General features: G+C 49.7%; 1 protein-coding gene across 3 annotated transcripts in view; it reads right to left on the bottom strand.

Moving 5' to 3' along the window:
- LOC139226546 (alpha-2-macroglobulin-like) overlaps positions 1–24,983 on the bottom strand; it is a 209,663-nt gene that overhangs the window by 92,312 nt on the left and 92,368 nt on the right. For all 3 annotated transcript variants that reach the window (XM_070857384.1, XM_070857386.1, XM_070857385.1), the window contains 5 exons: positions 19,883–19,967; positions 19,519–19,624; positions 14,263–14,377; positions 9,538–9,647; positions 8,879–9,040 (listed from right to left, as the gene is read on the bottom strand). In XM_070857384.1, the coding sequence (XP_070713485.1) occupies positions 8,879–9,040; positions 9,538–9,647; positions 14,263–14,377; positions 19,519–19,624; positions 19,883–19,967 (578 nt within the window). The remainder of the gene's footprint in view (positions 1–8,878; positions 9,041–9,537; positions 9,648–14,262; positions 14,378–19,518; positions 19,625–19,882; positions 19,968–24,983) is intronic.

Consider the following 24,983-nt stretch of genomic DNA (forward strand, 5'->3'; position numbering starts at 1 on the left):
AAGGAGTGTCTCCCACAAGTTCACCCCTTGTGGTCAAGGTTGAGTGTATACAGTAATACAGTCGTGTTACACGTGGTTACATACATGACATCACCTCCCCCCCGCCCCCCGCAAAGTCTTATTGGGATCATAGGTTTAGTCTTTCAGGTGGTCTACACTCCCTCGTGGAGCGCCACAGTTAGGGCTCTGGTTGTTGGACACTGACGTGAGTATCTGTCACCTGTGGTGATTCCGGCCTGTCCGGGCTGACCTCAGGGACTGTGCATTCTTCTGATTGCTCTTGTTGCTCGTTCACTGGCGGTGTTGTGAGTTCCATCTCATGGTCTTCTTCAGGTTCCTCCGTGTCGATGCTGAATCTTTTTTTTTTACTTGGTCCAGATACTGACGGCATATCTGACCATTGTTGAGTTTTACCACGATGACCCTATTCCCCTCTTTTCAAATACAGTGCCCTCAAGCCATTTGGGCCCCATGGCGTGATTGAGGACAAATAGAGGATCATTTATTTCTATAACATCTCCCCTTTGAATTACGGTCATGGTACTCGTTTTGTGACTTGCGCTTGCCCTCAACTATGTCGGTCAGGACTGGGTGAATGAGGGACAACCGAGTTTTGAGTGTCCGTTTCATTAGTAGCTCTGCGGGCGGGACCCCATGAGCGAGTGCGGTCAGGATCTATAGGCCAGCAGGAGACGCGATAGGCAGCATTGTAGGGAGGGGTCCTTGAATCCTGAGCATGCCTTGCTTTATCATTTGGACCGCACATTCCGCCTGGTTATTGGAGGCCGGCTTGAACGGCGCTGTCCTGACGTGGTTGATGTCATTGCCCGACATAAACTCACGGAATTCGTAGCTTGTGAAACATGGGCCATTATCACTAACCAGGATGTCCGGCAGGCCATGGGTTGCAAAGATTGCACGTAGGCTTTCCACGGTGGTGGATGACGTGCATGAATTCAGAATTATGCATTCGATCCATTTCGAATACGCATCTACCACAATAAGGAACATCTTACCCATGAATGGGCCCGCGTAGTCAACATGAATGCGTGACCATGGCCTGGGGGCATACCCAGCTGGGCACACGTCGTGCACCTGTGAACAGAGTGTTCCAGGTCTGAATCAATTCCAGGCCACCAAACATGTGACCGACCAATGGTCTTCATCAGCACAATGCCTGGGTGCTCGCTGTGGAGTTCCCTGATGAATGCCTCCCTGCCCTTCTGGGGCATAACTACCCGGCTGCCCCACAGTAGGCAGTCGGCTTGGATGGAGAGCTCATCCATCCGTCTGTGGAACGGTCTGACCTCCTCAGGGCATGCTCCGTGTGCGGGTGCCCAATCCCCAGTCAGGACACATTTCTTAATCAGGGACAGGAGGGGATCTCTGTTTGTCCAGATTTTGATCTGGTGGGCTGTGATAGGGGAGCCTGCGCTGTCAAAGGCATCGACAGCCATGACCATCTCAGTGCTTTGCTCTGCTGCCCCCTCAGTGGTGGCCAGTGGAAGCCTGCTGAGCGCCGGTGCCGGATGGAGTAGTCATAAGCAGCCAACGTGAGAGCCCATCGCTGCATGCGAGCTGATGCGTTGACATTGATGGCCTTGCTCTGACAACAGGGATGTTAATGGCTTGTGGTCCGTCTCTAATGCAAACTTCCTACCAAAGAGGGACTGATGCATTTTTTTTACACCAGAGACACATGCAAGCGCTTCCTTCTCGACCATCCCATATCCCAGTTCTTCTTGACAGAGCGACCTGGAGGCATAAGCCACAGGTTGTAGTTGACACTCAGCATTGCCCTGTTGCAACACACACCCAACCACATAGGACGATGCATCACATGTCAGAACCAATTTTTTACAGGGGTTGTACAGGGTCAACAACTTGTTTGAACAAAGTAGGTTTCGCGCCCGATCAAAAGCCCGTTCCTGACAATCCCCCCAAAACCAATCGCAATCCTTACACAGGAGCATGTGTAGCGGCTCCAACAACGTGCCCAAGTTCGGCAGAAAGTTCCCGAAATAGTTCAACAGTCCCAGGAATGAATGCGACTCCGATGTGTTGCAAGGCCTGGGTGCTTGTCGAATCGCCTCTGTTTTGGATTCAGTGGGCCGAATCCCATCTGCAGGAACCCTCCTGTCCAGAAACTCAACCTCGGGAGCTAAGGACACACATTTAGATTTCATGAGTCGCAGGCCTACCCGGTCCAGTCGGCGTAGCACCTCCTCCAGGTTGTGGAGATGTTCCTTGGTGTCTCGACCCGTGATGAGGACATCGTCCTGGAATACGATCGTTCCAAGAATGGATTTAAGCAGGCTTTCCATGTTTCATTGAAAAATCGCGGACGCTAATCGGCTGTCAAATGGGTACCTATTATAAATGAACAGTCCCTTGTGCGTGGTAATGGTGGTCAGTAGTTTAGATTCGTCGGCCAGTTCCTGGGTCATGTAGGCTGAAGTGAGGTCCAACTTGGTGAACAGCTTGCCACCTGCCAGCATGGCAAAGAGGTCCTCCGCGCTCGGGGGCAGGTATTGATCTTGTAGGAACACCCGATTTATGGTGGCCTTGTAGTCGCCACAGATCCTGTCAGAGCCATCCGCTTTTAGGACGGGAATGATGGGGCTCGCCCAGTCGCTGAATTCAACAGGCGAGATGATGCCCTCTCTCAACAGCCGGTCCAATTCGTTCTTGATCTTTTCCAGGACGACGTCCTCATCACGGATCAAGACTCGGAGGAACATCTCCACATCTGGTACCGCTCTGGCTTTGTGGTGCACTGGCCTAGGGTCCGGGGTGGTGTCTATCACTACTTTAATGCCTTTGAAAGTCCCGACGCCAGGTTGGAATAGTGAATCGAATTGTTGTAGGACTCGTGAGCACGAACTTCGCTCCACAGATGACATTGCGTGAACATCCCCCCATTTCCAGTTCATCTCGGCTAACCAGCTCATCTCCAACAGTGCGGGACCATTGCCCGGGACAATCCAGAGCGGCAGCCGATTCGCTAACCCATTGTGTGTGACAGCCAACATTGCACTGCCTCGCACTGGAATGATTTATTTAGTGTAAGTCCGTAATTGTGTCTCAATACGTGCTAATTTGGGTCTACTGGCTTTAAGTGGCCATAGCTTCTCAAATTGCTGAACGCCCATGAGTGACTGGCTGGCCCCAGTGTCCAGCTCCATGCGTACTGGGATACCGTTTAATAAAACTCTCATCATCATTGGTGGCGTTTTGGTGTATGAACTGTGAATATTCGCCACATGGACCCGCTGAACCTTGGCTTCCATCGATTTGCCCCAAAAGTCATCCTGCCTCACAGAACCCTCTTCTGGTCCATCCACCTCATATATTAGTCGGTTGCAGACTTCCTGCACATTCGAGCTAAGTAGCCACTGAGATTTCAGTTCCTGCAGACAAACTGTTGAAATCTGCAAGATCTAGCTGAGTGTTTTCCCCAATACGTCCAGCATGAGTTAAAGTTTCCATTGTTGGGACCAAAGGGACTATGGCCAGGCATTCCGTGCTGACTGTCCCTTTGACTGCTCTTAAGTACCCTATTAGTGGGTATCAATGGCCCCATCCCGGGCCGCATTGTCCACTGTGATGGCGTGAATGTCCGTTCAGCCTGCCATTGTCTCTGTTGAAGTCCTACTCTGCAGTCTATTGCTGCCTGGAGAGTGTTGGACTGCCCCTGCCTGCCTGCGGGGCTCTGAGTCGCATTGATGATGTTGACTCCCAGATCCATCGCTTTGTTAGAGGCAGAATTGCGCGCGTATATTATTTTCGTCTCTTCCTCCCCTGCCATGAAAGTTTGAGCCATCAACGCCGCCGCTTCCAAGGTCAAATCCCTGGTCTCAATAAATTTGCGGAAAATTCCCGCATGACTGATGCCCTCGATAAAGAAGCCCCTTAGCATCTCCCCCCTGCAGGCATCTGTGAACTTACAGAGGCTGGCCAAATGCCGAAGGTCCGCTATGAAGTCCGGTATGCTCTGTCCTTCACGATGTCGGTGGGTGTGGCTCGCCGGTTTGAGGTGCTCCCTGATACGTCCTTACTACACAGTATAAATGCACACGAGGCCTATGCTTGAGAGGTCAGTCTGTGACCTGTCCTTTATTTCTTAGCACTCAAGTGATGAAGATGGGTGGAGCTTCCCCTTTTATACGTGAAGGTCCAGGTTAGGAGTGTCTCCCTCCTAGTGGTCAGTGTTCTCACGGTGTACAACTTCGGTCAGTTTATACATGGGTTACAATGCTGGTTGAATACATGACATCACCTCCCCCCCCAAAAGTCTTATTGGGATCACAGGTTGAGTCTCTCTGGTGGTTTACGCTCCCTTGTAGAGCGCCTGAGTTGGGGCTCCGGTTGTTGGGCACTGGCCTGAGTGTCTGCTGTTTGCAGTGCCTCAAGCCTGTCCGGACTGCCCACAGTGACTGGGCTCTCCTCCCTTTGGTTCCAGTGTTCGGTCACCTGTGGTGGAGTGAACTCTATATCGTGTTCTTCCTCTGCTTCTTCTATGGGGTTGCTGAACCTCCTTTTTGTTTGATCCACATGTTTGCGGCAGATTTGTCCATTGGTCAGTTTAACTACCAGAATCCTACTTCCCTCTTTGGCAACCACAGTGCCTGTGAGCCATTTGGGCCCTGCAGCGTAGTTGAGGACAAAAACAGGATCATTTACATCAATATATCGCGCCCTCGCATTCCTGTCATGGTAGTGATATTGTGTCTGGCGCCTGCTCTCGACAATTTCTTTCATGGTGGGGTGTATAAGGGGTAATCGGGTTTTGAGCGTCCTTTTCATTAGTAGCTCTGCGGGTGGAACCCCTGTGAGCGAGTGTGGTCGGGATCTATAGGCCAACAGGAGGCGTGATAAGCGGGTTTTTAGGGAACCTCCTTGGAATCTGAGCATCCCCTGTTTGATTATCTGCACTGCTCGTTCTGCCTGGCCGTTTGAGGCCGGCTTGAACGGTGCTGTTCTAACATGGTTAATTCCATTGCCTGCCATGAAGTCCTGGAATTCAGTGCTTGTGAAGCACGGGCCATTGTCGCTGACCAAGATGTCCGGTAGACCGTGGGCGGCGAACATTGCCCGTAGACTTTCTATCGTGGCAGAGGATGTGCTTGAATTTAAAATGTCACACTCGATTCATTTGGAGTAGGCGTCTACTACAACCAAAAACATTTTTCCCATGAAAGGACCTGCGTAGTCCACATGGATGCGTGACCAAGGCTTGGCGGGCCATGGCCAGGGGCTAAGGGGGGCTTCCCTGGGCGCATGCCCCAGCTGGGCACACGTGTTGCACCTGCGAACACAAAGTTCCAGATCTGCGTCTATCCCTGGCCACCAAACGTGTGACCTGGCAATTGCCTTCATCGTGACAATGCCCGGGTGCCCATTGTAGAGTTCTCTGATGAACACCTCTCTGCCCATCTGGGGCATGACTACGCGGTTTCCCCACAGTAGGCAATCGGCCTGAATCGAGAGTTCATCCATGCGCCTGTGAAATGGTTTAAATTTCTCAGGGCATGCCCTGTACGTGGCTGCCCAGTCCCCATTCAGGACACATTTCTTGACTAGAGACAATAGCGGGTCTCTATTTATCCAGACTTTAATCTGACGGGCTGTCACGGGTGAGCCTTCGCTTCCGAAAGCTTCAACAGCCATGACCATCTCAGCACCATGCTCAGTAGCCCCCTCAGTGGTGGCTAGTGGGAGCCTGCTGAATGCATCGGCGCAGTTTTCGGTGCCCGGTCTGTGCCGAATTGTGTAGTCATAGGCAGCTAACCTGAGTGCCCACCTCTGTATGCAGGCCGATGCGTTTGCATTTATGGCCTTGTTGTCGGCCAAAAGGGACGTTAGGGGTTTGTGATCTGTCTCCAGCTCAAATTTCCTGCCAAACAGGTACTGGTGCATTTTCTTTACCGCATATACACATGCGAGCGCCTCCTTTTCTACCATCCCGTAGCCCCTTTCTGCCTGGGACAGACTCTTGGAGGCATAAGCTACTGGCTGTAACTGACCCTTGGCATTGACATGCTGCAACACACACCCGACACTACAGGACGATGCATCGCACGTTAATACAAGTTTCTTACATGGGTCATATAGCGTTAACAGATTGTTGGAACATAACAAATTGTGTGCTCTATTAAAAGCCCTTTCCTGGCTGTCCCCCCAGACCCATTCGCGACCTTTGCGTAGGAGCACGTGTAGCGGCTCTAGCAGCGTGCTCAATTTGAGAAGAAAGTTACCAAAATAGTTCAGGAGCCCCAGGAACGAACGCAGCTCCGTCGTGTTACGGGGTCTAGGTGCTCTCTGGATCGCTTCCGTCTTGGATGCAGTAGGGCTGATCCCGTCTGCTGCTACCCTCATCCCCAGGAATTCTACCTCTGAAGCTAGGAAGACGCACTTCGCCTTTTTCAGTCGCAGACCTACGTAGCACCTCCTCCAGGTTGTGGAGGTGTTCTTCAGTATCGTAACCCGTAATGAGGATATCGTCCTGAAAAACCACCGTCCCTGGAATCGACTTGAGGAGGCTTTCCATATTTCATTGGAAGATCGCGGCGGCCGAGCGAATCCCGAATGGACATCTGTTATACTCAAACAACCCCTTGTGTGTCATGATGGTGGTCAGCTTCTTCGACTCACTCGCCAGCTCCTGGGTCATGTAAGCTGAGGTCAGGTCCAATTTTGAAAAAAGTTTGCCACCGGATAGCGTCGCAAAGAGGTCCTCCGCTCTCGGTAGCGGGTACTGGTCTTGGAGTGACACCCGATTGATGGTGGCCTTGTAATCGCCACATATCCTGACTGACCCATCCGCCTTGAGCACCGGCACAATCGGGCTCACCCAGTCACTGAATTCGACTGGCGAGATGATGCCTTCCCTCAGCAGGCGGTCCAATTCGCCTTCTATCTTTTCCCGCATCACGTACAGCACCGCTCTGGCCTTGTGGTGTACTGGTCTGGCGTCCGGGTTTATGTGAATCACTACCTTGGCCCCCATGAAAGTACCAATGCCGGGTTGAAATAATGAGTCAAATTTGTCCAGGACCTGTGAGCATGATACTCGCTCCACAGAGGAAATTGCATTGACATCGCCCCATTTCCAGTTCATGACAGCAAGCCAACTCCTCCCCAGTAGTGCGGGACCGTCCCCTGGGACAATCCAGAGTGGCAACCTGTTCTCCGAATCTTTGTGGGTCACGACTACCGTGGCGCTGCCTAGCACCGGAATGATCTGCTTTGTGTAAGTCCGTAGCTGTGCGTCAATTAGCGATAATTTTGGCCTCCTGGCCTTGGATACCCACAACTTTTCGAACTGTTTGATACCCATCAGGGACTGGCTAGCACCCGTGTCTAACTCCATTGATACTGAGATGCCATTGAGGAGCCCTTTCATCATTATCGGTGGCGTCCTGGTGTATGAACTGTATACGTGCTCCACATAAACTCGCTGAACTTCAGCTTCCAGCGATTTCCCCCAGTGTCCATTTCTGCAATTTCTGCAGGTATTTTGCTCATCTCTGCAAACTCCGGCTGAGTGTATGCCTCCACGCCTCCAGCATGAGTTGCGGTTTGAAACAAAAGGTCCCTTGCCAGTCGATCGTCCCTGACTGCTCCTGTTATTGTCCTTGAGTGCACCATTAACAGGTGTTGATGGCCCCATTACTGGCCGCATTGTTCCTTGCAATGGCGTGAATCGCTGTTCAGCTTGCCATTGTCTCTGTCGAACTCCCCCTCTGGGTTCGACTACATGTTGGGGCATGCCTGACTGCCCTTGTCTGCCTGGAGAACTGTGTGCTGCTTTAACAATGTTGAATCTCTGTCCCAACCATTCCTTAACACAGTACCTCTCGTCTGTTCTGCTAGTGGCCATGCTCGCGTGGTTTAAATCCCAGTTTCTTGTCGCCATTGATACGTCCTTACTACACAGTATAAATGCACACGTGGCCCATGCTTGAGAGAAGGTCAGTCTGTGACCTGTCCTTTATTCCTTAGCACTCAAGTGATGAAGGTGGGTGGAGCTTCCCCTTTTATACCTGAAGGTCCAGGTTAGGAGTGTCTCCCACCTAGTGGTCAGTGTTCTCACGGTGTACAACTTAGGTCAGTTTATACATGGGTTACAATGCTGGTTGAATACATGACACTCCCCAATCAGTTTGCTAAGTTTTTCAAAGGTTTTGTCCGCCGGCTTTTTGGGTGCTAGTAAGTCCTTCATGAGCGCGTAAGTCTTTGGTCCGCAGCTGGTCAAAAGATGAGCCCTTCGCTTGTCGGCCGATGCATCCCCCAGCCATTCTTTCATAACGAAGCTTTGCTGAAGTCTCTCGACAAAATCGTCCCAGGCTTCCCCAACACAGTACTGTTCCTCTGTGCTACCGGTGACCATTCTCGTGGGTCGTGAATTCCCATTTCTCGTCGCCAATGTAAAGTCCTTACTCTACAGTATGAAACCACACGAGACGCATTCTGGGGACAAGGTCACTCTGTGACCTTAGCTCTTTATTCACAGGACTCCAAAGATAGTGACCCTGCGTGGGACTTCCCTTTTCATACCTGTGTGATCAGGTAAGGAGTGTCTCCCACAAGTTCACCCCTTATGGTCAAGGTGTGCATCTAGGTTGATTGTATACAGTAATACAGTGGTGTTACATTGTAGTTACATACATGACACCCTCTCTCAGATCAACTTCCTCATGCCCTGCTGTATCCCACTCACTCCTGTATGCCCTCTATAAAGACCTCCCCAAGTCGCTTGTACCCTCGAAAAGGAGCCCCACTCAGTCCCTCATACCCTCTATAAGAGCGTCTCTCTGTCACGAATACCCATTTCCTGTTCACACCCTGACCCCTGACCTCCTTGACCCTTACTCACCTTGAAGAAAATGGGGACAGCGTCCCAGGTTGAGGTGTCAAACGAGAAACGTGCAATCCCGTTCTGATCTGTGATCACTTTCTGTGCACCCGGTCTCATCGAGTTGAAGAGGTAGATTGTAGCGTTTGTAACAGGACCCCCAGTGCTGTATTTCATTCGCAGCTGTCAATACACACAGATGGGCTGGTTTGCATGGTGCAGAACGAGGAAGTTAAAGCCAGACTGTATCAGGGTGTGTGGGAAAGGTGGGGGGAGTTTAATGCTGTATATATCACAGTGTGTGTGGGAGTTTAATGCTGTATATATCACAGTGTGTGGGGGGGTGGGGTTTAATGCTGTATATATCACAGTGTGTGGAGGGCGGGGGGGGGAGTTTAATGCTGTATATATCACAGTGTGTAGAGGTGGGGGGAGTTTAACGCTGTATATATCACAGTGTGTGTGGGAGTTTAACGCTGTATATATCACAGTGTGTGCGGGGGGGAGTTTAACGCTGTATATATCACAGTGTGTGTGGGAGTTTAACGCTGTATATATCAGTGTGTGTGTGGGAGTTTAACGCTGCATATATCAGTGTGTGGCGGGGGCGGGGAGGGTAGTTTAACGCTGTATATATCAGTGTGTGTGTGGGAGTTTAACGCTGTATATATTAACCGTACCTGTCCAGTGTATGGCATTCCTTTCCTGAAATATTCTTCCACTTGCTCAAACGTGATCTGTGTGACTTCCGAAATGACATTACACGAAGCAGTTTTGAATATCTTCAAATCTGAGAGTAAGTGTGAGCATGTTAACCAGGATCTTACAGTGACAGGGGGAGAGTGAGGCAGAGTGAGACAGACATAGAGAACAACAGACAGACAACAACCTATATTCATATAGTGCCTTTAACGCAGTAAAACATCCCAAGGTGCTTCACAGCAGTGTTATAAGACAAAGCAGATAAATTTGACACCGAGCCACAGAAGACAAAATAATGGCAGGTGACCAAAAGCTTGGTCAATGAGGTAGATTTTAAGGAGCTTCTTAAAGGAAGAAGGAGGTAGAGAGGTTTAGGGAGGGAGTTCCAGAGCTTGGGCCCCAAACAGCTGAAGGCATGGCCACCGATGGTTGAGCGATTATAATCGGGGATGCTCAAGAGGCCAGATTTTGAGGAACGCAGACATCTCGTGGGGTTGAGAGGCTGAAAGAGATTACAGAGCTAGGGAGGGGCGAGGCCATGGAGGGATTTGTAAACAAGGTTAAGAATTTTGAAATCAAGGCGTTGCTTAACCGGGAGCCAATGTAGGTCAGCGAGCACAGGGGTGATGGGTGAGCGGGGCTTGGTGCGAGTTAGGACACAGGCTACCGAGTTTTGGATCACCTCTAGTTTATATAGGGTAGAATGTGGGAGACCAGCCAGGACTGCGTTGGAGTAGTCAAGTTTAGAGGTAACAAGGGCGTGGATGAGGGTTACAGCAGCAGATGAGCTGAGGCAAGGGCGGAGATGGGCGATGTTATGGAGGTGGAAATAGGCGGTTTTAGTTATGCCGCAGATATGTGGCTGGAAGCTCATTTCAAGGTTGAATATTACACCAAGGTTGCGAACAGTTTGGTTCAGCCTCAGACTGATGCAAGGGAGAGCGATAGAGTTGGTGGTTAGCGAACGCAGTTTGTGGCGAGGACCAAAGACAATGACTTCGGTCTGCCCAATATTTAATTGGAGAAAATTTCTGATCATCCAGTACTGGATGTCGGACAAGCAGTCTGACAATTTAGAGACCGTGTGGGGGGGGGTCGATAAGTGGTGGTGAGGTAGAGCTGGGTGTTGTCAGCGTACATGTGGAAACTGATGCTTTGTTTTCGGATGATGTCGCCAAGGGGCAGCGTTTTGATGAGAAATAGGAGGGGCCCAAGGATAGATCCTTGGGGGACACCAGAGATAACGATGCGGGAGTGGGAAGAGCAGCCGTTGCAGGTGATTCTCTGGTTACGATTAGTAGATAAGAATGGAGTCAGTCGAGTGCAGTCCCACCCAGCTGAACATCGGTGGAGAGGCGTTGGAGGAGGATGGAGTGGTCAACCGTGTCAAAGGCTGCAGACAGGTCAGGAAGGACGAGGAGGGATAGTTTGTCTTTGTCACAGTCACAAAGGATGTCGTTTGTGACTTTGATGAGAGCCGTTTCAGTACTGTGGCAGGGGCAGAAACCGGATTGGAGGGATTCAAACAGAGTTCCTGGAAAGATGGGAAAGGATCTGGGGGCAACAACATGTTCAAGGACTTCGGAGAGGAAAGGGATGTTGGAGATGCGGCTGTACAGTGGGGTCAAGGGTTGTTTTTTTGAGGAGAGGGGTGATGACGGCAGATTTGAGGGAGAGGGGGACAGTACCCGAGGACAGAGAACTGTTAACAATGTCGGCTAATATGGGAACCAAAAAAGGAAGTTGGGTGGTCAGCAGTTTAGTGGGAATAGGGTCAAGAGAGCAGGAAGTGGGTCTCATGGACAAGATGAGTTTGGAGAGATCAAGAGGGGAGATCAAAGAGAAACTCAAGAAAGATGTGAGTTTAGGGCTAGGGCAGGGGGAAGCCTCAGAGGAAGTTTGGTCCGGTGGGCTCGGGGAAGGAAGGGAACTGGCAGAGGCAGCTGATTGGATGGTCTCAATCTTTGAGATAAAGATGTCTATGAGCTCCTCACACTTGTTGTTGGAGGCGAGTGTGGTGGAGACAGGGGACAGGGGTTTAAGGAGACAGTTAGCAGTAGAGAATAGTAGCAGGGGGTTATTTTTGCATTGCAGAATGATCCTGGGATAGTGAGCAGTTTTGGCAGACAAGAGCAGGACCCTATAGTGCTTTATGTGGCCCAGCCGAATCAGACAGTGAATGGCCAGTTGTCCATCACATCCGTTCAAGTCTGTGCCCCTTGGACTTGAGGGAGCGAAGATGAGGGTTGTACCAGGGGGAATGGTCAGGGTGAAGGAAAGTAATGGTTTTAATGGGGACTCAGGCATCAAAGCTGGTGATGAGGGTGCGGTTCAGCAGATCGGGAGCTGCAGAAATATCGGGGTGAATGGAGAGCGAAAGGCTGGACTGCTTGGCGTTGATAAGTGCAGTTGTAGAGTTGGGAGAGTTTTTTTTCCAGGGGTGAATGCAGAAGGAAGTAGGTTTGGATTGGGGAAGGGAGATGTGGGTCGAGAGCGATACGAGGAAATAGTCAGAGATGGCTTTATCTGTAACTGACACGGTAGGAATATCGAGGCCACAAGAGATGGCAAGGTCAAGGGGGTGGCCGTGTATATGGGTTGAGCGAGAGATGAAGGGAGGAGAGGAGGGCAGTGAGCTCAGAGGAGAGAGAGCAAGATGAAATGAGATGGAGGTTGAAATCACAGAGGATGAGAAGTCTCTCAGTGCAGAGGCTGAGGGAGGAAAGCAGTGACGATATCTCGGTGATTATATTTTACGGTACTTGGATAGGTGGCAGAGAACGAGAATTTTAAATGAGAGGTGAGGGGGATGGAATAGGGTGAGATGGTCAAAGGGGGAGAAAGTGCCAGAGGAGTCGGGGACAGACCGAGGTGTGATTTGGTGATGAGAGCCACACCGCCACCATGGCGGTCTGGACGGGGCAAGTGGTGGAAGGTATAGCCGGGTGGGGAGGCTTCGTTTAGGGAAGATGATGTCATCGCCCCTCAGCCAGGTTCCGTCAAAGCCATGATGTTGATGCCACCATCCACGATGAGCTCATGGATGGCACGGGCCTTGTTCGCAAGTGAACGGACATTCTGGAGGGAGATGCGGAAAGGGTCGCTTATTGCTGTTCCACTGCCAGTGTCCACAGGGTCAGCGCTGTGAGGGGTGAATTGGACGGGGAGGAGATTGGCAAGGTTAGCCCCCAGCGGGTGCGCAGGGAGCGAAGGTTGGCAAGAGAGTAGGATGGGGCAGTTGGGGTTGCTGCTCGTGAGGGGGCAGCGACGAGGGGCAAGGTGGGCCCTTCGATGCCAAGAGAGACACAGAGGGAGCTGCAGGCTTGTCTCGGGGGAGTCGCGCCTGGGACGGCGGCAGGAGAGTCGGGCGGTCGGAGAGGAATGAAAGGTTGGGGTAGGGATTTGGGAGGACAGAGTATCCGAGAGAGGAGCGATGAAAGGAGGCATGACGACAGGAGACAATGGTCAGGGAGGGAGAGAGAGAAAAGCAAAAGAGGGAGCAGGAAGTGGAAATAGAAATGAACGGCTCGGGTCCGAAGCGGCAGCCACAATGTGCACACAAATAGACACAGGGGTTAAAACTATATTTATATCGTCAATACTACAATAGGGATTTTACAACAGTAGAATCAGTATAATCAAGATCAATTTTCTTAAAATAAAAATTGATTAATATATGGAATAATAAGTAAAATTAAAATCAGAACTGCAGCAATTGAAAAGTTAAATCAGTCTCTAGCTGTCTCATTAAATCAATTCTCCGGCAGATCAAACGTAACAATGAGAGGTAATCATTCCAAACACCACTGATCCAACTTCGGTCTTGCAATTGTTAGAAATGCAGCTCTCTGTCCTGTGACTGATTGAACTGGCACTCACCATTCTCCTGTTCTGCGACAGTTAGGACTGATGTTTTCCACTGAGACAGAGAGCGTGACAGACTGAATGACAGAGAGCGGGACAGGCGGCCCGGGAGCGGGACAGATGGACAGATTGACAGCGAGCGACAGAGGGACAGGGGGCGCGCGACAGAGGGACAGGGGGACAGAGGGCGCACGACAAAGGGAGAGGGGCCGCGCGACAGAGGGAGAGGGGGCGCGCGACAGAGGGACAGGGGGCGCGCGACAGACAGACGGACAGAGAGGGCGACAGACAGAGAGAGCGTGCAACAGACAGGCAGAGAGAGCGCTAGAAGACAGACGGAGCGCGTGACAGACAGACAGAGAGAGCGCGACATACAAACACAGAGAGGGTGACAGACAGAGAGACAGAGAGCGCGACAGACAGACAGAGTGTGACAGACAGAGAGCCAGACAGAGTGCGACAGAGAGCCAGACAGAGTGCGACACAGAGAGCGACAGACAGACAGACAGAGAGCGCGACAGACAGACAGAGAGTGCGACAGAGAGACAGAGAGAGCGACAGAGAGACAGAGAGAGCGACAGAGAGACAGAGAGAGCGACAGAGAGCCAGACAGAAAGTGCGAAAGAGAGCGACAGACAGACAGACAGACAGAGAGTGTGACAGACAGACAGATGGACAGAAAGTGAGACAGAGAGCGCGACAGAGAGACAGAGAGCGCGACAGACAGAGAGTGCGACAGACAGACAGAGAGCGCGACAGAGAAAGAAGGGGAGACAGAGTGGGAGAATTGAGGACAGAGACAGAGAGAGAGGACAGAGCTGTATGGTCCACCTACTCACCAGTGCCTTCCTCCTTCAGTACAAACTGGGCTTGAATGCCCCTGTTGTACCTTGTGTTCCCGAGATGGAATATTGCCGTGCTGAGATCTTTGGATAGACAGCCATTGGAGTCGGTCTGAGATGAAGGCAGAGGGAGCAGATTAGTTAGGAACCGGGGAGGGGCTGAGAGATTACCATATTGGGCACCAACATCCAGAGTACAAAGAGGTCTATGTTAGGTTTACAGTGCATGTGTGTGACTGCACCACGTGTGGTTAGCAAGCTCGGTGAGCTGCAGGCACAAATAGCCATGTGGGAATATGATGTAGGGGCGATAACTGAGACCTGGCTCAAAATAAGGGAGTAAAAACAGAAAATGCTGGAAATGTCAGCCAATCAAGCAGCATCTGTGGAAAGAAACAAGAGTTAGTGTTTCAGGTTTGTGACCCCGAGGACTTTCTGCTCTCCACCTGGCCCATGACTCCCTTCCTCAACCTCAACACTGGTGCCCAGCACTCATACAGTGACAGCCAAGCTTCCAGCAGGAACGTCACTGGGCAGACCATCGGGCTCCTGAAGCAATGGTTCCGCTGCCTTGACCGCTCGGGAGGAGTCCTGTAGTGCTCGGCTGAGCGGGCATCCCTATTCTTCGTCGTCTGCTGCATGCTGCACAACCTGACCACCATGAGGGCACAGTACCACCTCAGGAGGGGAATGGGAGAGCAGGAGGAAGAGGAGCAAGGCGGCGAGGATGGAGGGAGGAGCCAGGCAGCCAATCACCCTTCCGGACGGGCTGTCGGTGAAAGCCTCAGACTCAATTCCAATGAATGATCCCTGTTGCTAATCACTTCCCCATCACACCATCCCTCGCACAAGGACCATCACAGCATCCTCCTGGGCACAGCGCTGAAATGAGAGCCACCACAAAAGATTCCAAACAAAATGAATAAATTTATCCAAAATCAATTCACCCATATTTACACTGACTATATGAACTCACCCTTGTGCAGGTCCTTCGTGCCTGATGTTTGGTTGCCCTTTCCTGTCCGAGACCTCCATGGTTGGTGCAAGGCTGCTGACTTTCAGTGGGGGAGGCTTCAGGTGGCCTTGCAGGGCGACCTCGAGCAGCTCTGGCCCGACATCACCGCCTCAGGCTGGGCGGCAGCAGTCTGGGCTGGCTGGCTGACAGGTAGCGGCAAGGTCAGTAGCGGAGTGGCAAGTGGTGGGATCAGGAATGCTGTCGTCCTAAGAGAGGACAGCGGGTTCCTGTTCCACTGACCCACTGCCCCGGGGCAGTACCTCAGCATGTGAAACCCTGTAAGGTGGGAGCTTTGACTTTACATTTGAAGCTGCCAACTCATCAGCTGATTCAATAGCCATTAAACTCCCACCTCGGCTTCACAGACGTGGCCCCTGATCTACGAGGACCCCGTGCGCGAGCATGTAAAATCAAATGTATTCTTAATGATCTCCAAGCATGATGATAATGACCTGAATTGGGTCTGCTCCGTGCTGACAGACTCGACATTGGGGAAAGACACGTGGCAGTGGGTTCACAACGGGATCATGACCTGCTGGGGGAAAAAAGCACTTTCCCCACCCGACCTGCCACCGATCCCCCGGAACATCGCAGCCAACTGCTTCCACTGGCTGAAGGGTCAGGAATCAGAGGGCATAGATCTAAGGTGAATGGCAAAAGAACCAGAGAAAAGCAAAATATGGGCAATCACACTGCTGGACGTGTATTATAGACCCCCAAACAATGAGAGGGAGATAGAGGAGCAAATATGTAGGCACATTTCAGAGAAGTGCAAAAACTATAGGGCAGTAATAGTAGGGGATTTCAACTATCCCAATATTGATTGGGATAAATTTAGTGTGAAGGGTATAGAGGGTATGGAATTCCTAAAATGCTTTCAAGAAAACTTTTTTTAGTCAGTGTGTAACAAGCCCAACACGAGAGGGAACGGTTCTGGATTTAGTTTTTGGGGAAATGACGCTGGGCAGCTGGAAGGGGTATCAGTGGGAGAGCATTCAGGTGCTAGTGACCATAATTCAGTTAGATTTAAGGTAGTTACGGAAAAGGACAAGGATAGACCAGGAATTAATGTTCGAAATTGGAGAAAAGCCAACTTTTCTGAGCTGAGAAGTGATTTGGCCATAGTGGACTGGAAACAGATCCTTGAAGGTAAATCAGTGTCAGAGCAGTGGGAGGCATTCAAGGAGGAGATCTGCAGGGTTCAGGCCAAACATGTGCCCTTAAAGAAAAAGGGTGGGACTAACAAATCTAGAGCCCCCTGGATGTCTAGGGAATTACAGCACAGGATAAAGAAAAAAAGGGAGGCTTATGACAGATACCGAGGGCTCACTATTGCAGAATCCCTAGAGTATAGAAAGTCCAGGGGTGAAATGAAAAAGGATATTAGGAAAGCAAACAGAGAGCATGAAAAATTCTTAGCAAGTAAAATCAAGGAAAACCCAAAGATGTTTTGTAAATATATTAAGAGCAAGAGGATAACTAAAGAAAAGGGACCATGAGGGCAATCTTTGTGTGGAGACAGGAGATGTGGGAATGGGTTCTTAATGAATGCTTTGTGTCTGTTTTTACAAAGGAACGGGGCGATGTAGACACTCTGCTATCGGGGAGGAGGAGGGTGAAATATTAGATTAAATAAATATAGTATTAAGGCGTTTAGCAGCTTTTCATTCCAGGCCCAGATGAAATGTATTCCAGGCTGTTAAGCGAAGCGAAAGAGGAAATAGCAGAGGCTTTGACCATCATTTTCCAGTCCTCTCTGGCTACAGGTGTGGTGCCAAAGGATTGGAGGACTGCTAATGGTGTACTTTTGTTTAAGAAGGGAGAAAGGGATAGACCGAGTAATTACAGGCCTGTCAGCCTAACTTCAGTGGTGGAAAAATTATTGGAAAAATTCTGAAGGACAGGATAAATCTTCATTTGGAAAGACACAGGTTAATCAGGGACAGTCAGCATGGATTTGTTCAGGGAAAGTTGTGTCTGACGAACAATTGAATTTTTTGAGGAGCTAACCAGGAGGGTCAATGAGGGTAGTGCGTATGATGTAGTGTATATGGATTTTAGCAAGGCTTTTGATAAGGTCCCACATGGCAGACTGGTCATGAAGGTAAAAGCCTATGGGATCCAGGGCAAAGTGTCAAGTTGGATCCAAAATTGGCTCAGAGGTAGGAAGCAAAGGGTAATGATTGATGGATGTTTTTGTGACTGGAAGGATGTTTCCAGTGGAGTTCGGCAGAGCTCAGGTCTTGCTTTTTGTGGTATACATCAATGATTTAGACTTGAATGTAGGGGGTATGATTAAGAAGTTTGCAGATGATACAAAAATCGGCCTTGTGGTTGATAATGAAGAAGAAAGCTGCGGACTGCAGGAGGATATCAATCAACTGGTCAGGTGGGCAGAACAGTGGCAAATGGAATTTGATCCAGAGAAGTGTGAGGTAATGCAGTTGGGAAGGGCTAACAAGGAAAGTATACACATTAAATGGTAGGGCACTGAGAAGGAACAAAGGGACCTTGGAGTGCTTGTCCACAGATCCCTGAAGGTAGCAGCCCAGATAGATAAGGTGGTTAAGAAGGCATACGGAATGCTTGCCTTTAATAGCCGAGCATTGAATACAAGAGCAGGTAGGTTATGCTTGAACTGAATAAAACACTGGTTAGGCCGCAGCTGGAGTACAATTCTGGTCACTGTATTATGAAAGGTTTGATTGCACTGGATAGAGTACAGAGGAGATTTGCAAGGATGCTGCCTGGAATGGAAAATTTTAGCTATGAGGACAGATTGGATAGACTGGGTTTGTTTTCCTTGGAACAGAGGAGGCTGAGGGGAGACCTCATTGAGGTGTATAAAATTATGAGGGGCCTAGATATAGTGGATAGAAAGGGCCTATTTCCCTTAGCAGTGGGGCCAAAAACCAGAGGGCATAAATTTAAAGTCATTGGAGGGAGGTTAAGAGGGGATTTGAGGGGAAGTTTCTTCACGCAAAGGATTTTGGGGGTCTGGAACTCACTGCCTGAAAGGGTGGTAGCGACAGAAACTCTCACCACATTTAAGTGAAGTGCACTTCTTAGGACACTGAGACATGTAGAGGAACAAAGGGACCTTGGAGTGCTTGTCCACAGATCCCTGAAGGTAGCAGCCCAGATAGATAAGGTGGTTAAGAAGCCATACGGAATGCTTGCCTTTATTAGCCGAGCATTGAATACAAGAGCAGGTGGGTTATGCGTGCACTGTATAAAACACTGGTTTGGCCACAGCTGGAGTATTGTGTGCAGTAACCTGCAGGGCTACGGACCTAGAGCTGGAAAGTAGGATTCAGCTGGATAGCCTCTTGGTTGGCTGGCGCGGACACGATGGGCCGAAATAGCCTCTTTCCGTGCTGTAAACTTCCATGATTCCATGACATGAGAAAATACTTTTTATACTATAAGTGGTTAGGCTTGGGAATGCACTGACTGATAGGGTGCTGGATAAATACTGGAAGAAGAGAAAATTGCAAGGATATGGAGAAAGAGCAGGGGGAGTGGGACTGACTGGGTTGCTCTTCGAAAGAGCTGGCGCAGACTCAATGAGCCGAATGGCTTCCTTCTGTGCTGTACCATACCGTGATTCTATATATAATCTCACTTCCCTCCCTCTCCTCATGGCGCTCCTCCAATACTGCCAGTCTGACAGTCCACCATCGGCACAGTGTTCCCTTATTGCCCCTCTGACATTGCGCAACTCCCTCAGTACTGCCCCTCTGACAGTGCGGCGCTCCCTCAGTACTGCCCCTCCGACAGTGCGGCCCTCCCTCAGTCGTGCCCCACCGACAGTGCGGCACTCCCTCAGTACCGCCTCTCCGACAGTGCAGCACTCCCTCAGTACTGCCCCTCTGACAGTGCGGCGCTCCCTCAGTACCACCTCCCCGACAGTGCGGCACTCCCTCAGTATTGCCCCACCGACAGTGCGGCGCTCCCTCAGTACCGCCCCCCGACAGTGCGGCGCTCCCTCAGTACCGCCCCCCGACAGTGCGGCACTCCCTCAGTACTTCCCCTCCGACAGTGCAGCATTGCCTTTGCACTGATACTGGGAGTGTTGGCATGGATTGTGGAGCTCGAGTTTCTAGAGTGAGGCTTGAACTCACAACCTTCTGATGCAGAGGTGAGTGTGCTATCCACCGAGCCAATGCTGACACATGGAACCCACAAGGAACCCTTGAGCTTGAGACTTGCATGGGATCTTGCTATTCAGTACTCACCTCACCAAACACTTGTTGGCAATAATCAGAATCAGCAGAATAGTAGCCAGACAGCAGACACAGGGTTCCATTAACATGCCCCCTCACAGGCTTCCCGTATGTGTATCTGTAAAATATTCAACACACGGGTTAGATACAGAGTAAAGCTCCCTCTAACCTTCCTGGCAAACATTCCCAGGGCAGGTGCAGCACGGGTTAGATACAGAGTAAAGCTCCCTCTACACTGTCCCATTAAACACTCCCAGGGCAGGTACCGCATGGGTTAGATACAGAGTAAAGCTCCCTCTACACTGTCCCATCAAACACTCCCAGGGCAGGTACAGAATGAGTTAGATTCAGAATTTGAAGAAGGAACAGCTTTTACCTGCCACACACTTTGACGTGAATCGTGGGGTCGACAATTGTGATCAATTCTGGAAGCTCCACCTTCAGTTCGTATGTGGGTAAAACTGAAATAAAAAGGGAGATTATAGATTCAGGCAAACTCGACTGCCAATATTCTAACTCGGGCTAAGTCTGTTTAACACATCACCCCTAAAGCTCATTGACCTACATTGGCTCCTGGTTTGGCAACGCTTCGCTTTTAAAATTATCCTCCTTGTGTTCAAATCCCTCCATGGCCTTTTTTGGAATTCCAGGAACTAGGAACTAAATTAAAGAACAGGACCTCAAGAGTTATAATCCCTGGATTATTACCTGAGCCACGTGCAAATTGGTGCAAGGATAAGTTGATTAGGGGTTGATTAGGGAAGCGAACATATGGCTGGTGTGAGCAAGAGGGGTTCCATTTCATGGGGCACTGGCCCCAGTGTTGGGACAGGAAGGAACTGTACCATTGGGAAGGGCTCCACCTGAACCAGTCTGGGACCTGGGTCCTCGCGGAAAGGGTAAATAGGGCGGTCGCAGGGACTTTAAACCAGTAAATGGGGTGGTAGTTCAAAAACAAACGCAAGGGAAGAGAGCAGAGTAAGAGTCAGAAATTGTGCTTTAGGCACTATATGTAGAGGGAAAACTGAAAAATGTAAAGTGATTAAACCAGGCGAGAGAAACAAGAAACGTGAGAAAAACATTACAGCTGAGAGACAGGCTAGGGTGTATGGCCCAAATAAACGTTGTTTATACAAACACACAGAGTATAAAGAATACATTGAATGAACCGCAGGCGCAAGTTCAACTTGGAGGGTAAACATAGAAACATAGAAACATAGAAAATAGGTGCAGGAGCAGGCCATTCAGCCCTTCTAGCCTGCACCGCCATTCAACGAGTTCATGGCTGAACATGAAACTTCAGTACCCACTTCCTGCTTTCACGCCATACCCCTTGATCCCCCGAGTAGTAAGGACTTCATCTAACTCCCTTTTGAATATATTTAGTGAATTGGCCTCAACTACTTCCTGTGGTGGAGAATTCCACAGGTTCACCACTCTCTGGGTGAAGAAGTTTCTCCTTATCTCGGTCCTAAATGGCTTACCCCTTATCCTTAGACTGTGACCCCTGGTTCTGGACTTCCCCAACATTGGGAACATTCTTCCTGCATCCAACCTGTCCAAACCCGTCAGAATCTTAAACGTTTCTATGAGGTCCCCTCTCACTCTTCTGAACTCCAGTGAATACAAGCCCAGTTGATTCAGTCTTTCTTGATAGGTCAGTCCCACCATCCCGGGAATCAGTCTGGTGAATCTTCGCTGCACTCCCTCAACAGCAAGTATGTCCTTCCTCAAGTTAGGAGACCAAAACTGTACACAATACTCCAGGTGTGGCCTCACCAAAGCCCTGTACAACTGTAGCAACACCTCCCTGCCCCGGTACTCAAATCCCCTCGCTTTGAAGGCCAACATGCCATTTGCTTTCTTAACCGCCTGCTGTACCTGCATGCCAACCTTCAATGACTGATGTACCATGACACCCAGGTCTCGTTGCACCTTCCCTTTTCCTAATCTGTCACCATTCAGATAATAGTCTGTCTCTCTGTTTTTACCACCAAAGTGGATAACCTCACATTTATCCACATTATACTTCATCTGCCACGCATTTGCCCACTCACCTAACCTATCCAAATCACTCTGCAGCCTCATAGCATCCTCCTCGCAGCTCAAACTGCCACCCAACTTAGTGTCATCCGCAAATTTGGAGATACTACATTTAATCCCCTCGTCTAAATCATTAATGTACAATGTAAACAGCTGGGGCCCCAGCACAGAACCCTGCGGTACCCCACTAGTCACTGCCTGCCATTCCGAAAAGTACCCATTTACTCCTACTCTTTGCTTCCTGTCTGACAACCAGTTCTCAATCCACGTCAGCACACTACCCCCAATCCCATGTGCTTTAACTTTGCACATTAATCTCCTGTGTGGGACCTTGTCGAAAGCCTTCTGAAAGTCCAAATATACCACATCAACTGGTACTCCTTTGTCCACTTTATTGGAAACATCCTCAAAAAATTCCAGAAGATTTGTCAAGCATGATCTCCCTTTTACAAATCCATGCTGACTTGGACCTATCATGTCACCATTTTCCAAATGCGCTGCTATGACATCCTTAATAATTGATTCCATCATTTTACCCACTACTGAGGTCAGGCTGACCGGTCTATAATTCCCTGCTTTCTCTCTCCCTCCTTTTTTAAAAAGTGGGGTTACATTGGCTACCCTCCACTCAATAGGAACTGATCCAGAGTCAATGGAATGTTGGAAAATGACTGTCAATGCATCCGCTATTTCCAAGGCCACCTCCTTAAGTACTCTGGGATGCAGTCCATCAGGCCCTGGGGATTTATCGGCCTTCAATCCCATCAATTTCCCCAACACAATTTCCCGACTAATAAAGATTTCCCTCAGTTCCTCCTCCTTAATAGACCCTCTGACCACTTTTATATCCGGAAGGTTGTTTGTGTCCTCCTTAGTGAATACTGAACCAAAGTACTTGTTCAATTGGTCTGCCATTTCTTTGTTCCCCGTTATGACTTCCCCTGATTCTGACTGCAGGGGACCTACGTTTGTCTTTACTAACCTCTTTCTCTTTACATACCTATAGAAACTTTTGCAATCCGCCTTAATGTTCCCTGCAAGCTTCTTCTCGTACTCCATTTTCCCTACCCTAATCAAACCCTTTGTCCTCCTCTGCTGAGTTCTAAATTTCTCCCAGTCCCCAGGTTCGCTGCTATTTCTGGCCAATTTGTATGCCACCTCCTTGGCTTTAATACTATCCCTGATTTCCCTAGATAGCCACGGTTGAGCCACCTTCCCTTTTTTATTTTTACGCCAGACAGGAATGTACAATTGTTGTAATTCATCCATGCGTTCTCTAAATGTCTGCCATTGCCCATCCACAGTCAACCCCTTAAGTATCATTAGCCAATCTATCTTAGCCAATTCATGCCTCATACCTTCAAAGTTACCCTTCTTTAAGTTCTGGACCATGGTCTCTGAATTAACTGTTTCATTCTCCATCCTAATGCAGAATTCCACCATATTATGGTCACTCTTCCCCAAGGGGCCTCGCACAATGAGATTGCTAATTAATCCTCTCTCATTACACAACACCCAGTCTAAGATGACCTCCCCCCTAGTTGGTTCCTCGACATATTGGTCTAGAAAACCATCCCTTATGCATTCCAGGAAATCTTCCTCCACCGTATTGCTTCCAGTTTGGCTAGCCCAATCTATGTGCATATTAAAGTCACCCATTATAACTGCTGTACCTTTATTGCATGCACTCCTAATTTCCTGTTTGATGCCCTCCCCAACATCACTACTACTGTTTGGAGGTCTGTACACAACTCCCACTAACGATTTTTGCCCTTTAGTGTTCTGCAGCTCTACCCATATAGATTCCACATCATCCAAGCTAATGTCTTTCCTAACTATTGCATTAATCTCCTCTTTAACCAGCAATGCTACCCCACCTCCTTTTCCTTTTATTCTATCCTTCCTGAATGTTGAATACCCCTGGATGTTGAGTTCCCAGCCCTGATCATCCTGGAGCCACGTCTCCGTAATCCCAATCACATCATATTTGTTAACATCTATTTGCACAATTAATTCATCCACCTTATTGCGGATACTCCTTGCATTAAGACACAAAGCCTTCAGGCTTGCTTTTTTAACACCCTTTGTCCTTTTAGAATTTTGCTGTACAGTGGCCCTTTTTGTTCTTTGCCTTGGGTTTCTCTGCCCTCCACTTTTCCTCATCTCCTTTCTGTCTTTTGCTTTTGCCTCCTTTTTGTCTCCCTCTGTCTCCCTGTATAGGTTCCCATCCCCCTGCAATATTAGTTTAACTCCTCCCCAACAGCACTAGCAAACACTCCCCCTAGGACATTGATTCCGGACCTGCCCAGGTGCAGACCGTCCGGTTTGTACTGGTCCCACCTCCCCCAGAACCGGTTCCAATGCCCCAAGAATTTGAATCCCTCCCTGCTGCACCACTGCTCAAGCCATGTATTCATCTGCGCTATCCTGCGATTCCTACTCTGACTAGCACGTGGCACTGGTAGCAATCCCGAGATTACTACTTTTGAGGTCCTACTTTTTAATTTAGCTCCTAGCTCCTTAAATTCTTTTCGTAGGACCTCATCCCTTTTTTTACCTATGTCGTTGGTACCAATGTGCACCACGACAACTGGCTGTTCTCCCTCCCATTTCAGAATGTCCTGCACCCGCTCCGAGACATCCTTGACCCTTGCACCAGGGAGGCAACATACCATCCTGGAGTCTCGGTTGCGTCCGCAGAAACGCCTATCTATTCCCCTCACCATCGAATCCCCTATCACTATCGCGCTCCCACTCTTTTTCCTGCCCTCCTTTGCAGCAGAGCCACCTACGGTGCCATGAACTTGGCTGCTGCTGCCCTCCCCTGATGAGTCATCCTCCCCAACAGTACTCAAAGCAGTGTATCTGTTTTGCAGGGGGATGACCACAGGGGACTCCTGCACTATCTTTCTTGCACTGCTCTTCCTGTTGGTCTTCCATTCCCTATCTGGCTGTGGACCCTTCTCCTGCGGTAAGACCAACTCACTACACGTGATACTCACGTCATTCTCAGCATCGTGGATGCTCCAGAGTGAATCCACCTTCAGCTCCAATTCCGCAACGCGGACCGTCAAGAGCTCGAGGCGGATACACTTCCCACACACGTAGTCGTCAGGGACACCGGAAGTGTCCCCGAGTTCCCACATGGTACAGGAGGAGCATATCACATGACCGAGCTCTCCTGCCATGTCTTAACCTTAGATACCCTTAAATTGGTAATAACAATGTTATAGTTCACTTACTGATATAAAAAATAAAAGAAAAGCTACTCACCATTCACCAGCCAATCACTTACCCAATTGGCTGTGACGTCACTTTTTGATTACTTTCTACTTCTATTTTGCTTTCTCTCCCGCTGTAGCTGCACCGGCACGCTGGCTCTCGATCTCCCGCTGGGCTTTTGACAGGTCGCTCCCCTCTCACCAACTGCCGCT

This window comes from Pristiophorus japonicus, chromosome 16 (assembly GCF_044704955.1).
Source record: "Pristiophorus japonicus isolate sPriJap1 chromosome 16, sPriJap1.hap1, whole genome shotgun sequence".
In the NCBI taxonomy this organism is placed as follows: Eukaryota; Metazoa; Chordata; class Chondrichthyes; family Pristiophoridae; genus Pristiophorus; species Pristiophorus japonicus.